A 19,343-nucleotide genomic window follows, 5' to 3' on the forward strand; every position below is an offset into this window, starting at 1 on the left:
CTGGGGGTAGCAGTCCCCCCCCCCCCAACCCCAGAGCAAACATAGGAGCTTGGAGACCAGAGAGTAGAGGGGACCCAGTGACCCATGCACTCAAGGGGCTGCAGGAGCCAGACTGCCACCCACCTGCCCCTTACCCCCAGGAACTGGGAGAGGGCCCTGGAGAGAGCAGGCCTGGAGTTCTGAAAGACTAAGCCTTGGGGCCTCAGCCTTCCATGTGAGCAAGGGCCAGAGGGGACTCATACATAACCCAGCCTGTGACTCCTGAGGAGCGGGGGAGGGGCCAGCAGGGGTCTAAGACCCTGAACATCTTGGCCTCCTAGGCCAGCTCCCCGGGGGTGGCAGACTTGGCCTGTGCCCATCAGGACCCTGAGAGTCAAGCCCCTCACCTGGTAGAGCCCTTCCGTCTCATGGATTTGATTGACTACTAGGGTTAGAGTCAGGGTCAGGGTTAGGGTCAAGGTGCCCCCTGCCCATCACTCCACCATCCTAGCTGCCTTCCTTTGGGTGGGCCCTGGTGGCTATTGTGTTGCACACACCCCTGGGAAGGGGTGCACCTTCCAGGTCAGTCCAGATTGCCATCCTGGGATTCTGGGCTGGGCAGACACCAGAAGGGCAGTGAAAAGGCAGTGGCTGGCTGCTTGGAGGCTGCCTCTGGTGAAGAGGCTCCGTCTCTACTCAGACAAACCTTACCCATCCCCTAGGCCTAAGGGGGCCAGTGAGACTGGTGGAGAAAAAGCCACAGGTCCTGAGTGAGTCTCCATCATGTCATGTGACCTTGGGCATGTCCCCTTCGTTTCTTGACCCTCAGTTTCCTTAAGGAAGAAACAGGCGAAAACCCTCCTTACCCAGCCTGTGAGATAGATGCCTGTGAGGCCAATGGGCATTGTCTTTCTGACACCTGAGCTGCTAAACAGATTTCAGCAGGTCTCACCAAAGAACACAGAGGCCCCAAGTGGGGACCTGGGAGAGTATTTTAAAGGTCTGCCTCTCAGGGTAGACATTTCAGGCAGGTTAGAGTGAGGGGCAGGATTTGGGAGGGGTGTCCATCAAGTTGCCCACCATAGATGAGCGCCTCGTGCATGGGAAGAAAGTGGAGCCAGCCCCCTCCAACCATCCCCTTTCCCCACGCCCCCCCTGACCCATCCCTCTCCCTCTGACAGTGGCAAGCTGGTTTCTCCCAAGTGGAAGAATTTCAAAGGCCTCCAGCTGCTGTGCCGGGACAAGATCCGCCTCAACAACGCCATCTGGAGGGCCTGGTATATCCAGTGTGAGTGGGCACCACAGGCCCCAGCAGGAGGGCTGGCAAAGGGGCTGCCCCGGAAACCCCCAGGGCCCTCAGGGCCAGCAGCCACAGAGAGCTTTGGGGGAGGCCAGGTCCCCAGCATCAGGACCCCTCAACAGCTTCTAAACCCAGAGGGTCTTGGGGGATGTGTCCCAAAGGGCGCTCTCCACTGTGAAGTTGGACACAGCAGGGGTCACCCTTCGGAAGTCCTAAAGTGAGCTGAGATTTGGGGAACAGTTCAAGGCCCATCCTGCATCCCATTCGTGTAGTCAGGTGCCTCGAATGCCAGGGTAGAAAGAGGCGCTCAATACTATCCGGGCCAATCGCACCCCTTTGCGAAAGGGAAACTCAGATCCTGGTGGGTCTCTACCAGCCTTCCACTGATGTCCTTAGGTTCCCCACCATGGAGATTTGGGGGGAGGGGGCCCAGAGAGGCCATGTGGAAGGGACTCTGGTCTTGGAGTCACCCAGAGCTGGTTTCCCACCCTGTCTCTGCCCCTTGCTGGCTGTGTGACTGCAGGCAAGTTGTCTAACCTCTCTGAACCCATTTTTTCATCTATAAAATGAGGCCAAGAGTCCTAACTTTGATGGCTGGCATGGGGATAACGGGTATGAACAGGGCTGGCACGAAGTTGGTGCTTAATAAATGATGGTTGAATCCGATGTACCCTTGAGGAGGTCACGGTCATTCATTTGGGGATACAAAACCCACCTATGCCCCATGGCAGGGTAGCAGAGGCTGAGAGACCTGTGCTGGACCTTGTCCAGCTCAGTAAGGTCCTCCTGTAGGATCAAAGGCTGCGCTGAGCTGGGAACACACAGCGTAGGAGGGACCACACATGGTATTCTCTGTAGTGGCCCCACTGGATTCCATTCAAGCAGAGAAAACAAGTGGGGTTTTTTTGTTTGTTTGTTTTTGGTTTCTATTCATCTTTGTGCCTGGCACTTTCCTAAATCATCTTATTTAAGGCTTCCTAGCAACCCTGGGAGATAGGTTTCATCACCCCCATTTTATGGATGAGCAAGTGAGACCCAGAAGGCGAGTGACTTACTCAGGGTCACTGAGCATAAAAGGAGCAGAGCTATGACTGGCTGTGAGTTCAGGGCTCTGCAACTCAGCCCAGCGCTCCTTCCACTGCTCCCAGCTGGCTGGCTTCCAGCCCTCGCCTGAGAATGTTAAGGACGGGCCCTGCCCAAACCAGGAAGCTGATAGGCGGGGGTGGGGGGGGGGGTGGGGGGGTGTCTCTAACTCCCTCACCCTCCCACCCCACCCCAAGCTTTCACCCTCTACCCTTTCCCCTCAAACCTGGATGGGGTGCAGACCCTTCTCTCTGCAGAAGGAATTTCTGATGCCACCCAGGGGTCCTCACCCAGCTTGTGGCACAAGTTGATGGAAGGACCCCAAGTTCTAAGTCAGAGGGAGGTTGAGTCAAGTTCTAGCACACCCTAGCTGTGTGACCTTGGGCAAGTCCCTAGCCTCCCCCAGTTGGTGCTTGCTCATCTGTCGAGTGGGAATCATAATAGATCCTATTGCTGAGGTTTGCTGTGAGCTTTCAGCGAGATAGATGGTCTGTATCTCAGCACAGGGCCTGAAACACACAAGGGCTCCCTGAAGGTGAGCTGCTGGGATTTACTACTATTATTGCGATAATAGCAACAGCAGGCCTCTAACCAATGTCAGGACTCCTCCTCCCTGAACACGGAAGGTTTGAAGGGAGGCTTCAGGAAAGGGGGAGGAGTGGGGTTGCTGGAGGGCTGCCTGGCTCCTCCCCCTCACACCCCCACCCTTTCGGCAGGCTCCTGACCTCCAAGAGCCCTTTTCCACACCCCCAAGTCATCTTGATTTCCTCTGATATCCCAGAGCACCTCTCATGAGCTGACTCTCCACCTTGCTTTAGCTCAGGTGATGTGTGTGCTTTCCTGTCTCTCCCACTAGGCTGGGAGATTCATCCCCGATTCATTCATGGATCCCCTGTCCCAACATCTATCCCAGCATAGGTGCAAGGGCCTAGGAGGCTGCATGAATGGATGAACTTCTCATTGTTAAATAAAGCATGTCCCAGCTCTAGGAAGCCACGTGATCCCTGCCCTTCTGTCCAGAGCACAGGGTTGCCAAGTGGGGGAGGGCAGAGCCTGACCAGGCCTGCTCAGCACTGACTCTCTGGGGGCCCTGGGCAAGCCCAGTCTTTCCTGGTGCTCATATCCTCAACTAGGCAGCCAGGAACAGATACTCTGAGATCCTCCTTGCTCTAACCCCCAGGAGTCCACGCAGCCTGGACTGCTGTGTGCCAAGCTCTGTGCCAGATGTAAGGATTTGGGGCTAAAAGCAACAGCTTCTGCCTTCACTCCCAACGGAGAGGCCAGCATGTAGAGAAATGGCCAAGGCAGGGTGGAAAGTGAGGCACATGGGACCATGGGGTTTCAGACAAGGGAAAGCTTCCTAGAACAGGAACAGCCCTAGGCTATCCTGATGGGAGGGCAGACTGATGAGGCAGAGGGAAGGGAAGGGCACTCCACGTAGAATAAAACCAGAGGGCTGTTGTGGGGGGGTGGTTAGGGTCTGGCTTCAAGGTGGGGCATATGAAGGCAATGGAAAGGCAGGAGAAGCAGTGGGGCCAGTCCCGGAGGGCTTGGAAGCCAAGCTAAGGGGTGTGGGCTTTATCCTGGAGGTTCAGGGAGCCATGGAGGGGTTTAGGCCTGTACTGCCCTTTAGGAAGAATTGACTTGGCCGCAGCAGGAAGATGGGCTGGAGAGCGTGAGGCTGGAGTCAGGGAGGTCTAGGCGAGAAATGACACCAGACCAGGGGGAACAGTGAGAATATGGAGGGTAGGAGACGGTGGAAGAAATGCCACACACCCTTGGGAATGAGAGGGTTAGTCCAAGGATTAGATGGGGACACTGGGAGACGGTGGGGAGCTGGGAGACTGGGAGGCAGTGTTGGCAGTCCAGAGGAGGCTTGGGCTTGGGAGGGAAGTTCCCAAATGTCTGAGAGTGATGTTTTGAGACTTCCTAATGGAGGTTCCCCAGGCAGCTGGAAGATGGGTCTCAACTGGAAAGGAGCAGGGTGAGAGAGGCTAGGGGGAGTGGGCCTGGCAGAAGGGCCAGTGAAAAGTGGTCAGGGAGGTAGGAGAACAGAGGGAAGGTTCCCGGGGCTTAGGGAGGAGGAGGGTGCCCTGCAGCCAAGGTCTCGGAGGACAGGACTGGGGAGGGCCAGAGCCTCGAGTTCAGGAGCTGGGCCAGCGGGGTGGGTGTGCGGGCAGATGCTGAGGTACCGGAGGTGACAATGCAACTGGGAGGGCAGAGGTGGATGTGGTGAGTGACAGGTCTGCCAGAGTCTGGGAGGAAAGCAAAGGGGTGATGGGAAGAAATTTAGCTTGTTGGGAAGCAAAGGAAGGGGAAGGTTTGAGAGGTAAAGGAGAGCCTGGAATTTGTTTATAGGCCAAAAAAGAGCCTGGAGAGAGATAAGGTTGAAGACAGGGATGGGAGTGGAGGAGGCAGAGAAAGGGCTCAGGCAGGTGGCCTGAAGTGGGCCAGCGGTGGCTCTCAGATGGAATTGGGTATCCTGAAGCAGGGGACCAGGGCTCTGGACCTCTAGCCCGCCAGCCTGACCAGGACCTTCTTGGGGCAATTAACTTTGTGTGGCCCAACAATGCCATTCAGCAAGCATTGCCTGCGCACCTACTAGGCTCCCAATGGGGCAGATGGGGTGTGGGAGGTTTGTTTTACAGGGTCTCATAGAACAGGGAGATCTGGGCAGCAGGCAGCAAGGCTTCCTGGAGGAGGTGGCACTTAATCAGAGCATGGAAGGCCAAGCAGGATTTCATAGTGTGGCACTTGAGTCCCAGTCCCCTTGGAGTGGGAGATGAGGGAGCTGGACACCCCTGACCTGGCGCTCTTCTCTCAGATGTGGAGCGGAGGAAGAGCCCCGTGTGTGGCTTCGTGACCCCCCTGCAGGGGCCTGAGGCTGATGAGCACCGGAAACCGGAGGTAGCTGAGACCACGGGACCAACCACCTGCCGCCCCACCAAGCCAGGCCCCTCCTGCCCATCACTCCTCATGCTGAGCGGGAGGGGCTGGCCCAGAGGGAGACTGGGTGAGGGGTGGGGTGAGTGCCACCCCTCGCACTGAGTCCCCTATCCGGCCCTCCTCAGGCCGTCGTCTTGGAGGGGAATTATTGGAAGCGGCGCATCGAGGTGGTGATGCGCGAGTACCATAAGTGGCGCATCTACTACAAGAAGCGGGTCAGTTGGGGGGGCCCTTTCCCCTGCGACTTCTGGCCACGGCCTCTCTTGCAAGAGCCCCGGAGGGCTTCCCCCCGCAACCCCAACCCCGACCCTGTCCTCCATTAAGACCCAGGCCGACAGCGCCACCCAGTGGCCACAGGGCCTCCTCGCAACCTCCTTACCTCCCAGGGCCAAAGAGCTTCCGAGGGGAAGTGAGGGATCCGGTTGATCTGGGGGAGCTAGTGAGTAGGGAGGCCTTGGCGGGGAGCGATGGAGGAGCGGAAAGGGATCCAGTGTCCACCTTTGTGTGTTCCTGCAGCTCCGTAAGTCCAGCAGGGAAGGGGATCTCCTGGTCCCAAAGCAGGTGGGTGCTCCCTGGACCCAGAGAATGGATGCTTCCCTCTGGGTGGGCGAGGCAGTGGTGGTGGGGTGAGGGTGGGACGTGAGTGGAGTGGGTGTGTCCTCTGGTTGATTAATTGAGCTTTTCTCCTCTTGGGAAGGGCAGCATTGGAGCGCAGTGGTGGGAAGACCCCAAGCCTTCTGGTTCACTAAGCAAGTGGTGGGGAAGCATGGGGCTCTAAGAACTGGGGACCCAGGCAGGGAAAAGTGTAGGGGCAGGAAGGGACCCTCATCTCTTCAGCAGGCCACCCCAGCCTCTCTCCTGGGAGGAGTTGTTGGAGGCCAGTGGGGTGACCCTAGCCTTTCAGGCAGCAAACTGGGTCCACCGGAGAGAGGAGAGGAGGGGCTGTATGCAGAGAGGCCCCCTGGATGGCTGACCACTTCATCCCCCAGGCAGGGGGCGGTGGGAGACCCCTGTGTCTCCAGACTGGGAAGGAGTAGGGCAGTGGAGCCCACCCGGGGCTGCTGACAGCTCTGTCTCCTCAGGTGGAAGGGGCGTGGCAGCCACCGGAGCGATGGTGCGAGCAGCTCTTCACCAGCGTGGTGCCCGTCCTGCTGGCGGGCCCAGAGGAGGAGACCGGCGGGCGGCAGCTTCTAGATCTCGATTGCTTTCTGTCCGACATCTCCGACACACTCTTCACCATGACTCAGCCCGGCCCTACACCCCTGCAGCTGCCCCCCGAGGACGGTGAGGGGCTGCGCCAGGAAAGGGAGGCCTGAGGGGATCCATGCAGCCAAGGGAGGATGGCCAGGCATGGGTGCCCCCACGCCGCCCTGCCCGATGCTGCTGACGTCACCACTGCCCCCTCCAGCCTATGTTGGCAACGCTGACATGATCCAGCCAGACCTGACGCCTCTGCAGCCCAGCCTGGATGACTTCATGGAGATCTCAGGTGGGGCAGGCCCCTCCTCCTGGGTGAGTGGATGGTCAGGGTCAGTGGGAGGAAAGCCCCAGTACGCTTGAGACCTCAGGCCAGTCCCAGGCCCCTCTGGGAGGGCGGATGATCTGGGTGATTTCTGAGGGATCTTCCTGGTCTCCCTTTGTCTGGCCTTGGGATGCAGGTGCCGTGGCCTCAGATGAGAGCAAGCCAGACAGGGTACCTAGCAGGGGACAGGGGACCAGGAGCGTCGAAGCTGCAGGCTCTGGGGAGTTCCCAGGAGAGCAGTAGATGCTGGGACTCTCTCAGGGGAGAGAGGGTCTTTGATGGCTCTCCTTTGTTTGGGTCTATTTATCAGTATTTATATAATTCATTAAAAAAACAATTTATTAAAGAACATTTCAAGCATACACACAGGTAGGGAGAGAGAGGAGTTCACTGACCCTCATGGAATCCTCACCAACGTCAACATTTATCAACTCTTGGCCATTCTTATCTCATCTAGACCTCATCCAATTCTCCCCTCCTATGTTATTTTTAAGAAAATCCCAGGAATCATATCTTACAAAGCATTCTTTAAAGTAGCCCTTTAAAGTAGGCCTTGGCTCTGGCTCCCTCTCCTGAACCCCAGGGCCACCAGTCGCTGCTTTCTCATGTCCCTCCAGAGATATCATGTCTATATAGCACATGTGGACCAATGTCTCTTCTTGTCTCTGTAACAGCCTGTTTCTCGCATTGCTTTCTTCACTTAGCTGTAGACCTTGGAGACTGCTGCTGATAGCCACACACTTAGGGGGCTCCGGAGCCGTGCTGGGGGTCAGACATGGAGGCTCAGCCTGTCTCAGCTGAGGCCTTGGGTGCAGAAAGGGGGTTCCTGGGATAAAGGCTTGCATTGGGTGACCCCTCCACTCCTTCCTGACTGGCAGGGTCCTGGGCCTGTCAGTTAAGAGGTGGAAGCCTATGGGGCGGGGACGAGGGAATGAGGAACCACCCCCATGCCTGCCTGGGTGGGGGCTGGGGGCTGCGGGGACAGCAGTGTTGATGGCAGTGCCCTGGGAGCAGACCAGCCTGGGAGGGCAGCAGCCCCGTCTGGGCACACAGACCCCTGCCGCAGGTAGGAGCCCAGCCGCTGCCCCCCATACCCGGGCTCTGGGCAAAACCTGATCGACCGGGGCTGGGAAGCGACTTCTCTCAGCGCAGGGTGGCTGCCAGAGTGGGGGCCAGCGAGGGCAACCTACAGTAGGGGGTGTGGGTCGCACAGGGGAGGCGGCTAGTGTGGCCCCCTTAAGCGCCCTGTGAACTGGGAGGGCAGGGAGCGCCAGGGCCGTCAGGGCTGCCGCTTGGTCCCCAAGAGCTCCTCACTTGAGAGGAAACCTAGTGAGGGGGCCATAACCCTGTGGAGAGAGGGGGCTTGGTGGAGGGGCTCAGGGAGCAGGGAGAGGCTGGCTGAGGGCCACTCGGGGAAGCACCGGATGGGGGAGGGGCTCAGCCAGGGGATGGCAGGTCAGTGGGGGCGACAGGGTGGGAGGGCTCCGCCGGTGGCTGGGACTCGGAAGTGCCTTCTGCGGGCATGGGGTGGGGACACGCCGTGGTGAGGGGACGTGGTGACTCAGGCTGGGCTGGGCTTGCTGCTCTGTGAGCCCCACCGGGTTCTGGGGAGTGGGCGGCACGGTGAGCAGCAGCTGCTCTGTGGCCCTGAGCATCCCGGGGCTACGTGATGAGGCCCGTGGTCCCTGGGGGCCGGGGGTGGAGGATCGGCAGCCGCTCACCCGCTGCCGCCCAGTCCTTCTGTGGAAGGGAGGCAGGAGGACAGCAAGAAGATCCCTTCAGACCTTGTGGCCGAGAAGGACACACAGACACACACAGAGGTGGGCACAGGACAGACATGTACACACTGAGCACCTCACACCAGGGCAGGTGCACACGGACTCAGACAGAGCTCCAGACAGCGGGACCGACACACAGGGAGGCAGACAGACAGGTGCTACATGAGACTGACACACGCAGAGCCGGCCATCCAGCAGCACACGCGCCCCCAGTCACATGAGATGCACAAATAAGACCCGGTCAGGCTCGAGGTTTGGTGCTGGCTTATCCCACTCCTGAGTTTCCTTCGAGGGGGCCCCCGGGAGAAAGGCCTGACCACCTGTCTTGGCCAGGGGGCTGGGGTCCATCCAAGGCCAGTAGGGTCGCGTCTGACCAGACCAGGAGGCCTTGGGAGCTGGTGCAGACAGGAGGCTACTCAGGGTCAGAGAAAGGTGCCCGGAAGGCAGCGGGCGGGCGGGCGCACCCAGGCCCGGGATGTGGTTAGGCCCCAGGCAGCTGCTTCCCAAAACCAGAATAGCCTGGGGCTTACACAACCCGCACCTCGAACAATCTGGCTGCCCCGCTCCCCGCCAGCTCTTCCAGGCCTTCCAGCACCCCCTCACTCCTGCCCCCGCTCTGAGCCCACCCTCTGACCCCTGCTCTGACCCCCCTTAGTCCCTTCACCCACACTCCTGAGCTTTGTCCTTGTAGCCCTACCCATTGACCTTCCAGCAAACCCGACTTGTCCCAGACCCACTGACCTTCTGACCCCTCTCACCCCTAACTCACTCCGTGAACTCCTGACGCCATGATGCCCTTTTCCCCATCCTAGACCTCCTCCCCTTGGACCCCACCCTTTCCCTCCCTGGTAGTCTCCAGTACCAGTACCACCCCGCCCCACCACGTCCCCAGCAGAGCTGGTAACAGAAGCAGACAAGGCCTGGGATTCCCAGGCTGGGGGTGGGGAAGGGGGGCCTCTGGAGCCAGTTTTGGGGCTCGGTGGGAAGGCTGCTTCCTGGGGTGTCCCACTGATACCCCCGCACATCCCCCTGCTGTCTCCCACTCAGGCCCATCCCACCAGAGCCTCTGCTGTGGCTTCCCCTGAGTGAGACAGAAACTCTCCCAGTTTCACAATCTCCTGTGGAAGGCCCCCCCTCCCTCGCCGGCCCCCACCCCACTGCCAGCCCAGCCTGGGGACAGGGCCAGCCCGCTGCTTCCAGCCGCGACCTTAGCCCTGACAGCTGCCACCCTGTGTGTCTGAATTACAGATTTCTTCACCAACTACCGCCCCCCACAGACACCTACACCCTCAAGCTTCCTGGAGCCCCCCAGCTTCGGCCCCATGGCTGACCCTGTCCTCAGCAGTGGGATCCTGGGCTCGGAGGTGCCCTCTGCCTGCTCGGGCATGATCCACCTCTCGGGACATAACCGCCTGCAGGTGAGCTCACCCTGCCCAGCTCACCTGCCCACACCCCGGAGGTATTCAGGGTACTTCCTGAGTATGCTCAGTCCAACAAGGGAGACTGGAGGGGGAGAAAGACCCCATCTGTGGCCTCCAGGAGGGCACCGTTCAGCTGGGGAGGAAAGACCCTCGTGAAGCAGAACTGACAAGATGGTTGGGGGGGAGCCTGAGGACAGAGGAGCGTGGAGCTGGGCTGCTTGTGGAAGACTTCCTGGAAGAGGGGGGAGTTCTGGGCCTTAATGAATGACTTGGGTTTGGGCAGAAGAAGAGACCAGTAGAGGGGAGGAGAAGCAGGAACGGAAGCATGGAGGCCGAAGCTGAGCGTGTGCATTTAGGAAGCAGTGACTCCATCACTTTGGTTCAGGAACTCCCAGGCCCACTTCAGACGTTGCCCCCGTGATGCTAGGATAGTTGCCTTTTCCCTCTGTTATCAGACTTCTCAGGCACTAGCATAGTTCATTGTTTGAGAGGTTTCTCTCCTTGACTAGACTGTGAGCTCCTTGCTGGAAGGGCTATGCTTTACTCACCGCTGCATCTTCTCATACTTAGCACAGTTCAAGCACCTTAACGGCACTGGGTAAACGGCTGCCCAATGAGTGAGCAAGTGAGTGAACGGATGAGTGTGTGGATGGATGGGTGTGTGGACAGATGGGTGTGTGGACGGACGGGTGTGTGGACGGGTGGGTGTGTGGATGGACGGGTGTGTGGATGGATGGGTGTGTGGATGGACGGGTGTGTGGATGGACGAGTGTGTTGGATGGACGGGTGTGTGGATGGACGGGTGTGTGGATGGATGAGTGTGTGGATGGATGGGTGTGTGGGTGGATGGGTGTGTGGACGGATGGGTGTGTGGACGGGTGGGTGTATGGACGGATGGGTGTGTTGGATGGATGGGTGTGTGGATGGACGGGTGTGTGGATGGACGGGTGTGTGGATGGATGGGTGTGTGGACGGATGGGTGTGTGGACGGGTGTGTGGATGGGTGTGTGGACGGACGGGTGTGTGGACGGGTGTGTGGATGGGTGTGTGGACGGACGGGTGTGTGGACGGACGGGTGTGTGGACGGACGGGTGTGTGGACGGATGGGTGTGTTGGATGGACGGGTGTGTGGATGGATGGGTGTGTGGATGGACGGGTGTGTGGATGGATGAGTGTGTGGATGGATGGGTGTGTGGGTGGATGGGTGTGTGGACGGACGGGTGTGTGGACGGGTGGGTGTGTGGACGGATGGGTGTGTTGGATGGATGGGTGTGTGGATGGACGGGTGTGTGGATGGACGGGTGTGTGGATGGATGGGTGTGTGGACGGATGGGTGTGTGGACGGGTGTGTGGATGGGTGTGTGGACGGACGGGTGTGTGGACGGGTGTGTGGATGGGTGTGTGGACGGACGGGTGTGTGGACGGACGGGTGTGTGGACGGACGGGTGTGTGGACGGATGGGTGTGTTGGATGGATGGGTGTGTGGATGGATGGGTGTGTGGATGGACGGGTGTGTGGATGGACGGGTGTGTTGGATGGACGGGTGTGTGGATGGACGGGTGTGTGGACGGACGGGTGTGTGGATGGATGAGTGTGTGGATGGATGGGTGTGTGGGTGGATGGGTGTGTGGACGGATGGGTGTGTGGACGAGTGGGTGTGTGGACGGACGGGTGTGTGGATGGATGGGTGTGTGGATGGACGGGTGTGTGGATGGACGAGTGTGTTGGATGGACGGGTGTGTGGATGGACGGGTGTGTGGATGGATGAGTGTGTGGATGGATGGGTGTGTGGGTGGATGGGTGTGTGGACGGACGGGTGTGTGGACGGACGGGTGTGTGGACGGATGGGTGTGTTGGATGGATGGGTGTGTGGATGGACGGCTGTGTGGATGGACGGGTGTGTGGATGGACGGGTGTGTTGGATGGACGGGTGTGTGGATGGACGGGTGTGTGGACGGACGGGTGTGTGGATGGACGAGTGTGTGGATGGACGGGTGTGTGGGTGGATGGGTGTGTGGACGGATGGGTGTGTGGACGGGTGGGTGTGTGGACGGACGGGTGTGTGGATGGATGGGTGTGTGGATGGACGGGTGTGTGGATGGACGGGTGTGTTGGATGGACGGGTGTGTGGATGGACGGGTGTGTGGATGGATGAGTGTGTGGATGGATGGGTGTGTGGGTGGATGGGTGTGTGGACGGATGGGTGTGTGGACGGGTGTGTGGATGGGTGTGTGGACGGACGGGTGTGTGGACGGACGGGTGTGTGGACGGACGGGTGTGTTGGATGGATGGGTGTGTGGATGGACGGGTGTGTGGATGGACGGGTGTGTGGATGGACGGGTGTGTGGATGGATGGGTGTGTGGACGGATGGGTGTGTGGACGGGTGTGTGGATGGGTGTGTGGACGGACGGGTGTGTGGACGGGTGTGTGGATGGGTGTGTGGACGGACGGGTGTGTGGACGGACGGGTGTGTGGACGGATGGGTGTGTTGGATGGATGGGTGTGTGGATGGATGGGTGTGTGGACGGACGGGTGTGTGGATGGACGGGTGTGTTGGATGGACGGGTGTGTGGATGGACGGGTGTGTGGACGGACGGGTGTGTGGATGGACGGGTGTGTTGGATGGGTGGGTGTGTGGATGGACGGGTGTGTGGATGGATGGGTGTGTGGATGGATGGGTGTGTGGATGGACGGGTGTGTGGATGGATGAGTGTGTGGATGGATGGGTGTGTGGACGGATGGGTGTGTGGACGGATGGGTGTGTGGACGGATGGGTGTGTGGACGGGTGGGTGTGTGGATGGACGGGTGTGTGGATGGACGGGTGTGTGGATGGATGGGTGTGTTGGATGGACGGGTGTGTGGATGGACGGGTGTGTGGATGGATGAGTGTGTGGATGGATGGGTGTGTGGACGGATGGGTGTGTGGACGGATGGGTGTGTGGACGGGTGTGTGGATGGGTGTGTGGACGGACGGGTGTGTGGACGGACGGGTGTGTGGACGGACGGGTGTGTGGACGGATGGGTGTGTTGGATGGATGGGTGTGTGGATGGACGGGTGTGTGGATGGACGGGTGTGTGGACGGATGGGTGTGTGGACGGGTGTGTGGATGGGTGTGTGGACGGACGGGTGTGTGGACGGGTGTGTGGATGGGTGTGTGGACGGACGGGTGTGTGGACGGACGGGTGTGTGGACGGATGGGTGTGTTGGATGGATGGGTGTGTGGATGGATGGGTGTGTGGATGGACGGGTGTGTGGATGGACGGGTGTGTTGGATGGACGGGTGTGTGGATGGACGGGTGTGTGGATGGATGGGTGTGTTGGATGGATGGGTGTGTGGACGGATGGGTGTGTGGACGGGTGGGTGTGTGGACGGACGGGTGTGTGGATGGATGGGTGTGTGGATGGACGGGTGTGTGGATGGACGAGTGTGTTGGATGGACGGGTGTGTGGATGGACGGGTGTGTGGATGGATGAGTGTGTGGATGGATGGGTGTGTGGGTGGATGGGTGTGTGGACGGACGGGTGTGTGGACGGGTGTGTGGACGGACGGGTGTGTGGGTGGACGGGTGTGTGGACGGGTGTGTGGATGGGTGTGTGGACGGACGGGTGTGTGGATGGATGGGTGTGTGGATGGACGGGTGTGTGGATGGACGAGTGTGTTGGATGGACGGGTGTGTGGATGGACGGGTGTGTGGATGGATGAGTGTGTGGATGGATGGGTGTGTGGGTGGATGGGTGTGTGGACGGACGGGTGTGTGGACGGGTGGGTGTATGGACGGATGGGTGTGTTGGATGGATGGGTGTGTGGATGGACGGGTGTGTGGATGGACGGGTGTGTGGATGGATGGGTGTGTGGACGGATGGGTGTGTGGACGGGTGTGTGGATGGGTGTGTGGACGGACGGGTGTGTGGACGTGTGTGTGGATGGGTGTGTGGACGGACGGGTGTGTGGACGGACGGGTGTGTGGACGGACGGGTGTGTGGACGGATGGGTGTGTTGGATGGATGGGTGTGTGGATGGACGGCTGTGTGGATGGACGGGTGTGTGGATGGACGGGTGTGTTGGATGGACGGGTGTGTGGATGGACGGGTGTGTGGACGGACGGGTGTGTGGATGGACGAGTGTGTGGATGGACGGGTGTGTGGGTGGATGGGTGTGTGGACGGATGGGTGTGTGGACGGGTGGGTGTGTGGACGGACGGGTGTGTGGATGGATGGGTGTGTGGATGGACGGGTGTGTGGATGGACGGGTGTGTTGGATGGACGGGTGTGTGGATGGACGGGTGTGTGGATGGATGAGTGTGTGGATGGATGGGTGTGTGGGTGGATGGGTGTGTGGACGGATGGGTGTGTGGACGGGTGTGTGGATGGGTGTGTGGACGGACGGGTGTGTGGACGGACGGGTGTGTGGATGGACGGGTGTGTTGGATGGACGGGTGTGTGGATGGACGGGTGTGTGGATGGACGGGTGTGTGGATGGACGGGTGTGTGGACGGATGGGTGTGTGGACGGGTGTGTGGATGGGTGTGTGGACGGACGGGTGTGTGGACGGGTGTGTGGATGGGTGTGTGGACGGACGGGTGTGTGGACGGACGGGTGTGTGGACGGATGGGTGTGTTGGATGGATGGGTGTGTGGATGGATGGGTGTGTGGATGGACGGGTGTGTGGATGGACGGGTGTGTTGGATGGACGGGTGTGTGGATGGACGGGTGTGTGGATGGATGGGTGTGTTGGATGGATGGGTGTGTGGACGGATGGGTGTGTGGACGGGTGGGTGTGTGGACGGACGGGTGTGTGGATGGATGGGTGTGTGGATGGACGGGTGTGTGGATGGACGAGTGTGTTGGATGGACGGGTGTGTGGATGGACGGGTGTGTGGATGGATGAGTGTGTGGATGGATGGGTGTGTGGGTGGATGGGTGTGTGGACGGACGGGTGTGTGGACGGGTGTGTGGACGGACGGGTGTGTGGGTGGACGGGTGTGTGGACGGGTGTGTGGATGGGTGTGTGGACGGACGGGTGTGTGGATGGATGGGTGTGTGGATGGACGGGTGTGTGGATGGACGAGTGTGTTGGATGGACGGGTGTGTGGATGGACGGGTGTGTGGATGGATGAGTGTGTGGATGGATGGGTGTGTGGGTGGATGGGTGTGTGGACGGACGGGTGTGTGGACGGGTGGGTGTATGGACGGATGGGTGTGTTGGATGGATGGGTGTGTGGATGGACGGGTGTGTGGATGGACGGGTGTGTGGATGGATGGGTGTGTGGACGGATGGGTGTGTGGACGGGTGTGTGGATGGGTGTGTGGACGGACGGGTGTGTGGACGTGTGTGTGGATGGGTGTGTGGACGGACGGGTGTGTGGACGGACGGGTGTGTGGACGGACGGGTGTGTGGACGGATGGGTGTGTTGGATGGATGGGTGTGTGGATGGATGGGTGTGTGGATGGACGGGTGTGTGGATGGACGGGTGGGTTGGATGGACGGGTGTGTGGATGGACGGGTGTGTGGACGGACGGGTGTGTGGATGGATGAGTGTGTGGATGGATGGGTGTGTGGGTGGATGGGTGTGTGGACGGATGGGTGTGTGGACGAGTGGGTGTGTGGACGGACGGGTGTGTGGATGGATGGGTGTGTGGATGGACGGGTGTGTGGATGGACGAGTGTGTTGGATGGACGGGTGTGTGGATGGACGGGTGTGTGGATGGATGAGTGTGTGGATGGATGGGTGTGTGGGTGGATGGGTGTGTGGACGGACGGGTGTGTGGACGGGTGGGTGTGTGGACGGATGGGTGTGTTGGATGGATGGGTGTGTGGATGGACGGGTGTGTGGATGGACGGGTGTGTGGATGGACGGGTGTGTGGATGGATGGGTGTGTGGACGGATGGGTGTGTGGACGGGTGTGTGGATGGGTGTGTGGACGGACGGGTGTGTGGACGGGTGTGTGGATGGGTGTGTGGACGGACGGGTGTGTGGACGGACGGGTGTGTGGACGGATGGGTGTGTTGGATGGATGGGTGTGTGGATGGACGGGTGTGTGGATGGACGGGTGTGTGGATGGACGGGTGTGTTGGATGGACGGGTGTGTGGATGGACGGGTGTGTGGACGGACGGGTGTGTGGATGGACGAGTGTGTGGATGGATGGGTGTGTGGGTGGATGGGTGTGTGGACGGATGGGTGTGTGGACGGGTGGGTGTGTGGACGGACGGGTGTGTGGATGGATGGGTGTGTGGATGGACGGGTGTGTGGATGGACGAGTGTGTTGGATGGACGGGTGTGTGGATGGACGGGTGTGTGGATGGATGAGTGTGTGGATGGATGGGTGTGTGGGTGGATGGGTGTGTGGACGGATGGGTGTGTGGACGGGTGTGTGGATGGGTGTGTGGACGGACGGGTGTGTGGACGGACGGGTGTGTGGACGGACGGGTGTGTGGACGGACGGGTGTGTTGGATGGATGGGTGTGTGGATGGACGGGTGTGTGGATGGACGGGTGTGTGGATGGACGGGTGTGTGGATGGATGGGTGTGTGGACGGATGGGTGTGTGGACGGGTGTGTGGATGGGTGTGTGGACGGACGGGTGTGTGGACGGGTGTGTGGATGGGTGTGTGGACGGACGGGTGTGTGGACGGACGGGTGTGTGGACGGATGGGTGTGTTGGATGGATGGGTGTGTGGATGGATGGGTGTGTGGATGGACGGGTGTGTGGATGGACGGGTGTGTTGGATGGACGGGTGTGTGGATGGACGGGTGTGTGGATGGACGGGTGTGTGGACGGACGGGTGTGTGGATGGATGGGTGTGTTGGATGGGTGGGTGTGTGGATGGACGGGTGTGTGGATGGATGGGTGTGTGGATGGATGGGTGTGTGGATGGACGGGTGTGTGGATGGATGAGTGTGTGGATGGATGGGTGTGTGGACAGATGGGTGTGTGGACGGATGGGTGTGTGGACGGGTGGGTGTGTGGATGGACGGGTGTGTGGATGGATGGGTGTGTTGGATGGACGGGTGTGTGGATGGACGGGTGTGTGGATGGATGAGTGTGTGGATGGATGGGTGTGTGGACAGATGGGTGTGTGGACGGATGGGTGTGTGGACGGGTGTGTGGATGGGTGTGTGGACGGACGGGTGTGGGGACGGACGGGTGTGTGGACGGACGGGTGTGTGGACGGATGGGTGTGTTGGATGGATGGGTGTGTGGATGGACGGGTGTGTGGATGGACGGGTGTGTGGATGGACGGGTGTGTGGACGGATGGGTGTGTGGACGGGTGTGTGGATGGGTGTGTGGACGGACGGGTGTGTGGACGGGTGTGTGGTTGGGTGTGTGGACGGACGGGTGTGTGGACGGACGGGTGTGTGGACGGACGGGTGTGTGGACGGATGGGTGTGTTGGATGGATGGGTGTGTGGATGGATGGGTGTGTGGATGGACGGGTGTGTGGATGGACGGGTGTGTTGGATGGACGGGTGTGTGGATGGACGGGTGTGTGGATGGACGGGTGTGTGGATGGATGGGTGTGTTGGATGGATGGGTGTGTGGACGGATGGGTGTGTGGACGGACGGGTGTGTGGATGGATGGGTGTGTGGATGGACGGGTGTGTGGATGGACGAGTGTGTTGGATGGACGGGTGTGTGGATGGACGGGTGTGTGGATGGATGAGTGTGTGGATGGATGGGTGTGTGGGTGGATGGGTGTGTGGACGGACGGGTGTGTGGACGGGTGTGTGGATGGACGGGTGTGTGGGTGGACGGGTGTGTGGACGGGTGTGTGGATGGGTGTGTGGACGGACGGGTGTGTGGACGGGTGTGTGGATGGGTGTGTGGACGGACGGGTGTGTGGACGGGTGTGTGGATGGGTGTGTGGACGGACGGGTGTGTGGACGGGTGTGTGGATGGGTGTGTGGACGGACGGGTGTGTGGACGGGTGGGTGTGTGGACGGGTGGGTGTGTGGACGGACGGGTGTGTGGATGGACGAGTGTGTTGGATGGACGGGTGTGTGGATGGACGGGTGTGTGGATGGATGAGTGTGTGGATGGATGGGTGTGTGGATGGATGGGTGTGTGGGTGGATGGGTGTGTGGACGGGTGGGTGTGTGGATGGACGGGTGTGTGGATGGATGGGTGTGTGGACGGACGGGTGTGTGGACGGGTGTGTGGATGGGTGTGTGGACGGACGGGTGTGTGGACGGACGGGTGTGTGGACGGATGGGTGTGTGGATGGATGGGTGTGTGGATGGATGGGTGTGTGGATGGACGGGTGTGTGGATGGATGAGTGTGTGGATGGATGGGTGTGTGGACAGATGGGTGTGTGGACGGACGGGTGTGTGGACGGGTGGGTGTGTGGACGGGTGGGTGTGTGGACGGATGGGTGTGTGGACGGGTGTGTGGATGGGTGTGTGGACGGACGGGTGTGTGGACGGACGGGTGTGTGGACGGATGGGTGTGTTGGATGGATGGGTGTGTGGATGGACGGGTGTGTGGATGGACGGGTGTGTGGATGGACGGGTGTGTGGATGGATGGGTGTGTGGACGGATGGGTGTGTGGACGGGTGTGTGGATGGGTGTGTGGACGGACGGGTGTGTGGACGGGTGTGTGGATGGGTGTGTGGACGGACGGGTGTGTGGACGGACGGGTGTGTGGACGGATGGGTGTGTTGGATGGATGGGTGTGTGGATGGATGGGTGTGTGGATGGACGGGTGTGTGGATGGACGGGTGTGTTGGATGGACGGGTGTGTGGATGGACGGGTGTGTGGATGGACGGGTGTGTGGACGGACGGGTGTGTGGATGGATGGGTGTGTTGGATGGGTGGGTGTGTGGATGGACGGGTGTGTGGATGGATGGGTGTGTGGATGGATGGGTGTGTGGATGGACGGGTGTGTGGATGGATGAGTGTGTGGATGGATGGGTGTGTGGACAGATGGGTGTGTGGACGGATGGGTGTGTGGACGGGTGGGTGTGTGGATGGACGGGTGTGTGGACGGACGGGTGTGTGCACGGATGGGTGTGTTGGATGGATGGGTGTGTGGATGGACGGGTGTGTGGATGGACGAGTGTGTGGATGGATGGGTGTGTGGGTGGATGGGTGTGTGGACGGATGGGTGTGTGGACGGATGGGTGTGTGGACGGGTGTGTGGATGGGTGTGTGGACGGACGGGTGTGTGGACGGACGGGTGTGTGGACGGACGGGTGTGTGCACGGATGGGTGTGTTGGATGGATGGGTGTGTGGATGGACGGGTGTGTGGATGGATGAGTGTGTGGATGGATGGGTGTGTGGGTGGATGGGTGTGTGGACGGACGGGTGTG

The 19,343-nt window shown here is 60.2% G+C and overlaps 1 protein-coding gene across 9 annotated transcripts in view; it reads left to right on the forward strand.

The window, feature by feature from the left end:
• Positions 1-19,343, forward strand: part of MLXIPL (MLX interacting protein like) — a 48,618-nt gene that overhangs the window by 18,069 nt on the left and 11,206 nt on the right. For 6 of the 9 annotated variants that reach the window (XM_032605416.1, XM_032605409.1, XM_032605410.1 and 3 more), the window contains 7 exons: positions 1,161-1,267; positions 5,187-5,269; positions 5,434-5,523; positions 5,825-5,869; positions 6,391-6,592; positions 6,717-6,797; positions 9,857-10,026. In XM_032605416.1, the coding sequence (XP_032461307.1) occupies positions 1,161-1,267; positions 5,187-5,269; positions 5,434-5,523; positions 5,825-5,869; positions 6,391-6,592; positions 6,717-6,797; positions 9,857-10,026 (778 nt within the window). The remainder of the gene's footprint in view (positions 1-1,160; positions 1,268-5,186; positions 5,270-5,433; positions 5,524-5,824; positions 5,870-6,390; positions 6,593-6,716; positions 6,798-9,856; positions 10,027-19,343) is intronic. The other 3 variants (XM_032605418.1, XM_032605417.1, XM_032605412.1) reach the window with 2 other exon arrangements.

Source organism: Phocoena sinus, chromosome 15, assembly GCF_008692025.1.
Source record: "Phocoena sinus isolate mPhoSin1 chromosome 15, mPhoSin1.pri, whole genome shotgun sequence".
Classification (NCBI taxonomy): domain Eukaryota; kingdom Metazoa; phylum Chordata; class Mammalia; order Artiodactyla; family Phocoenidae; genus Phocoena; species Phocoena sinus.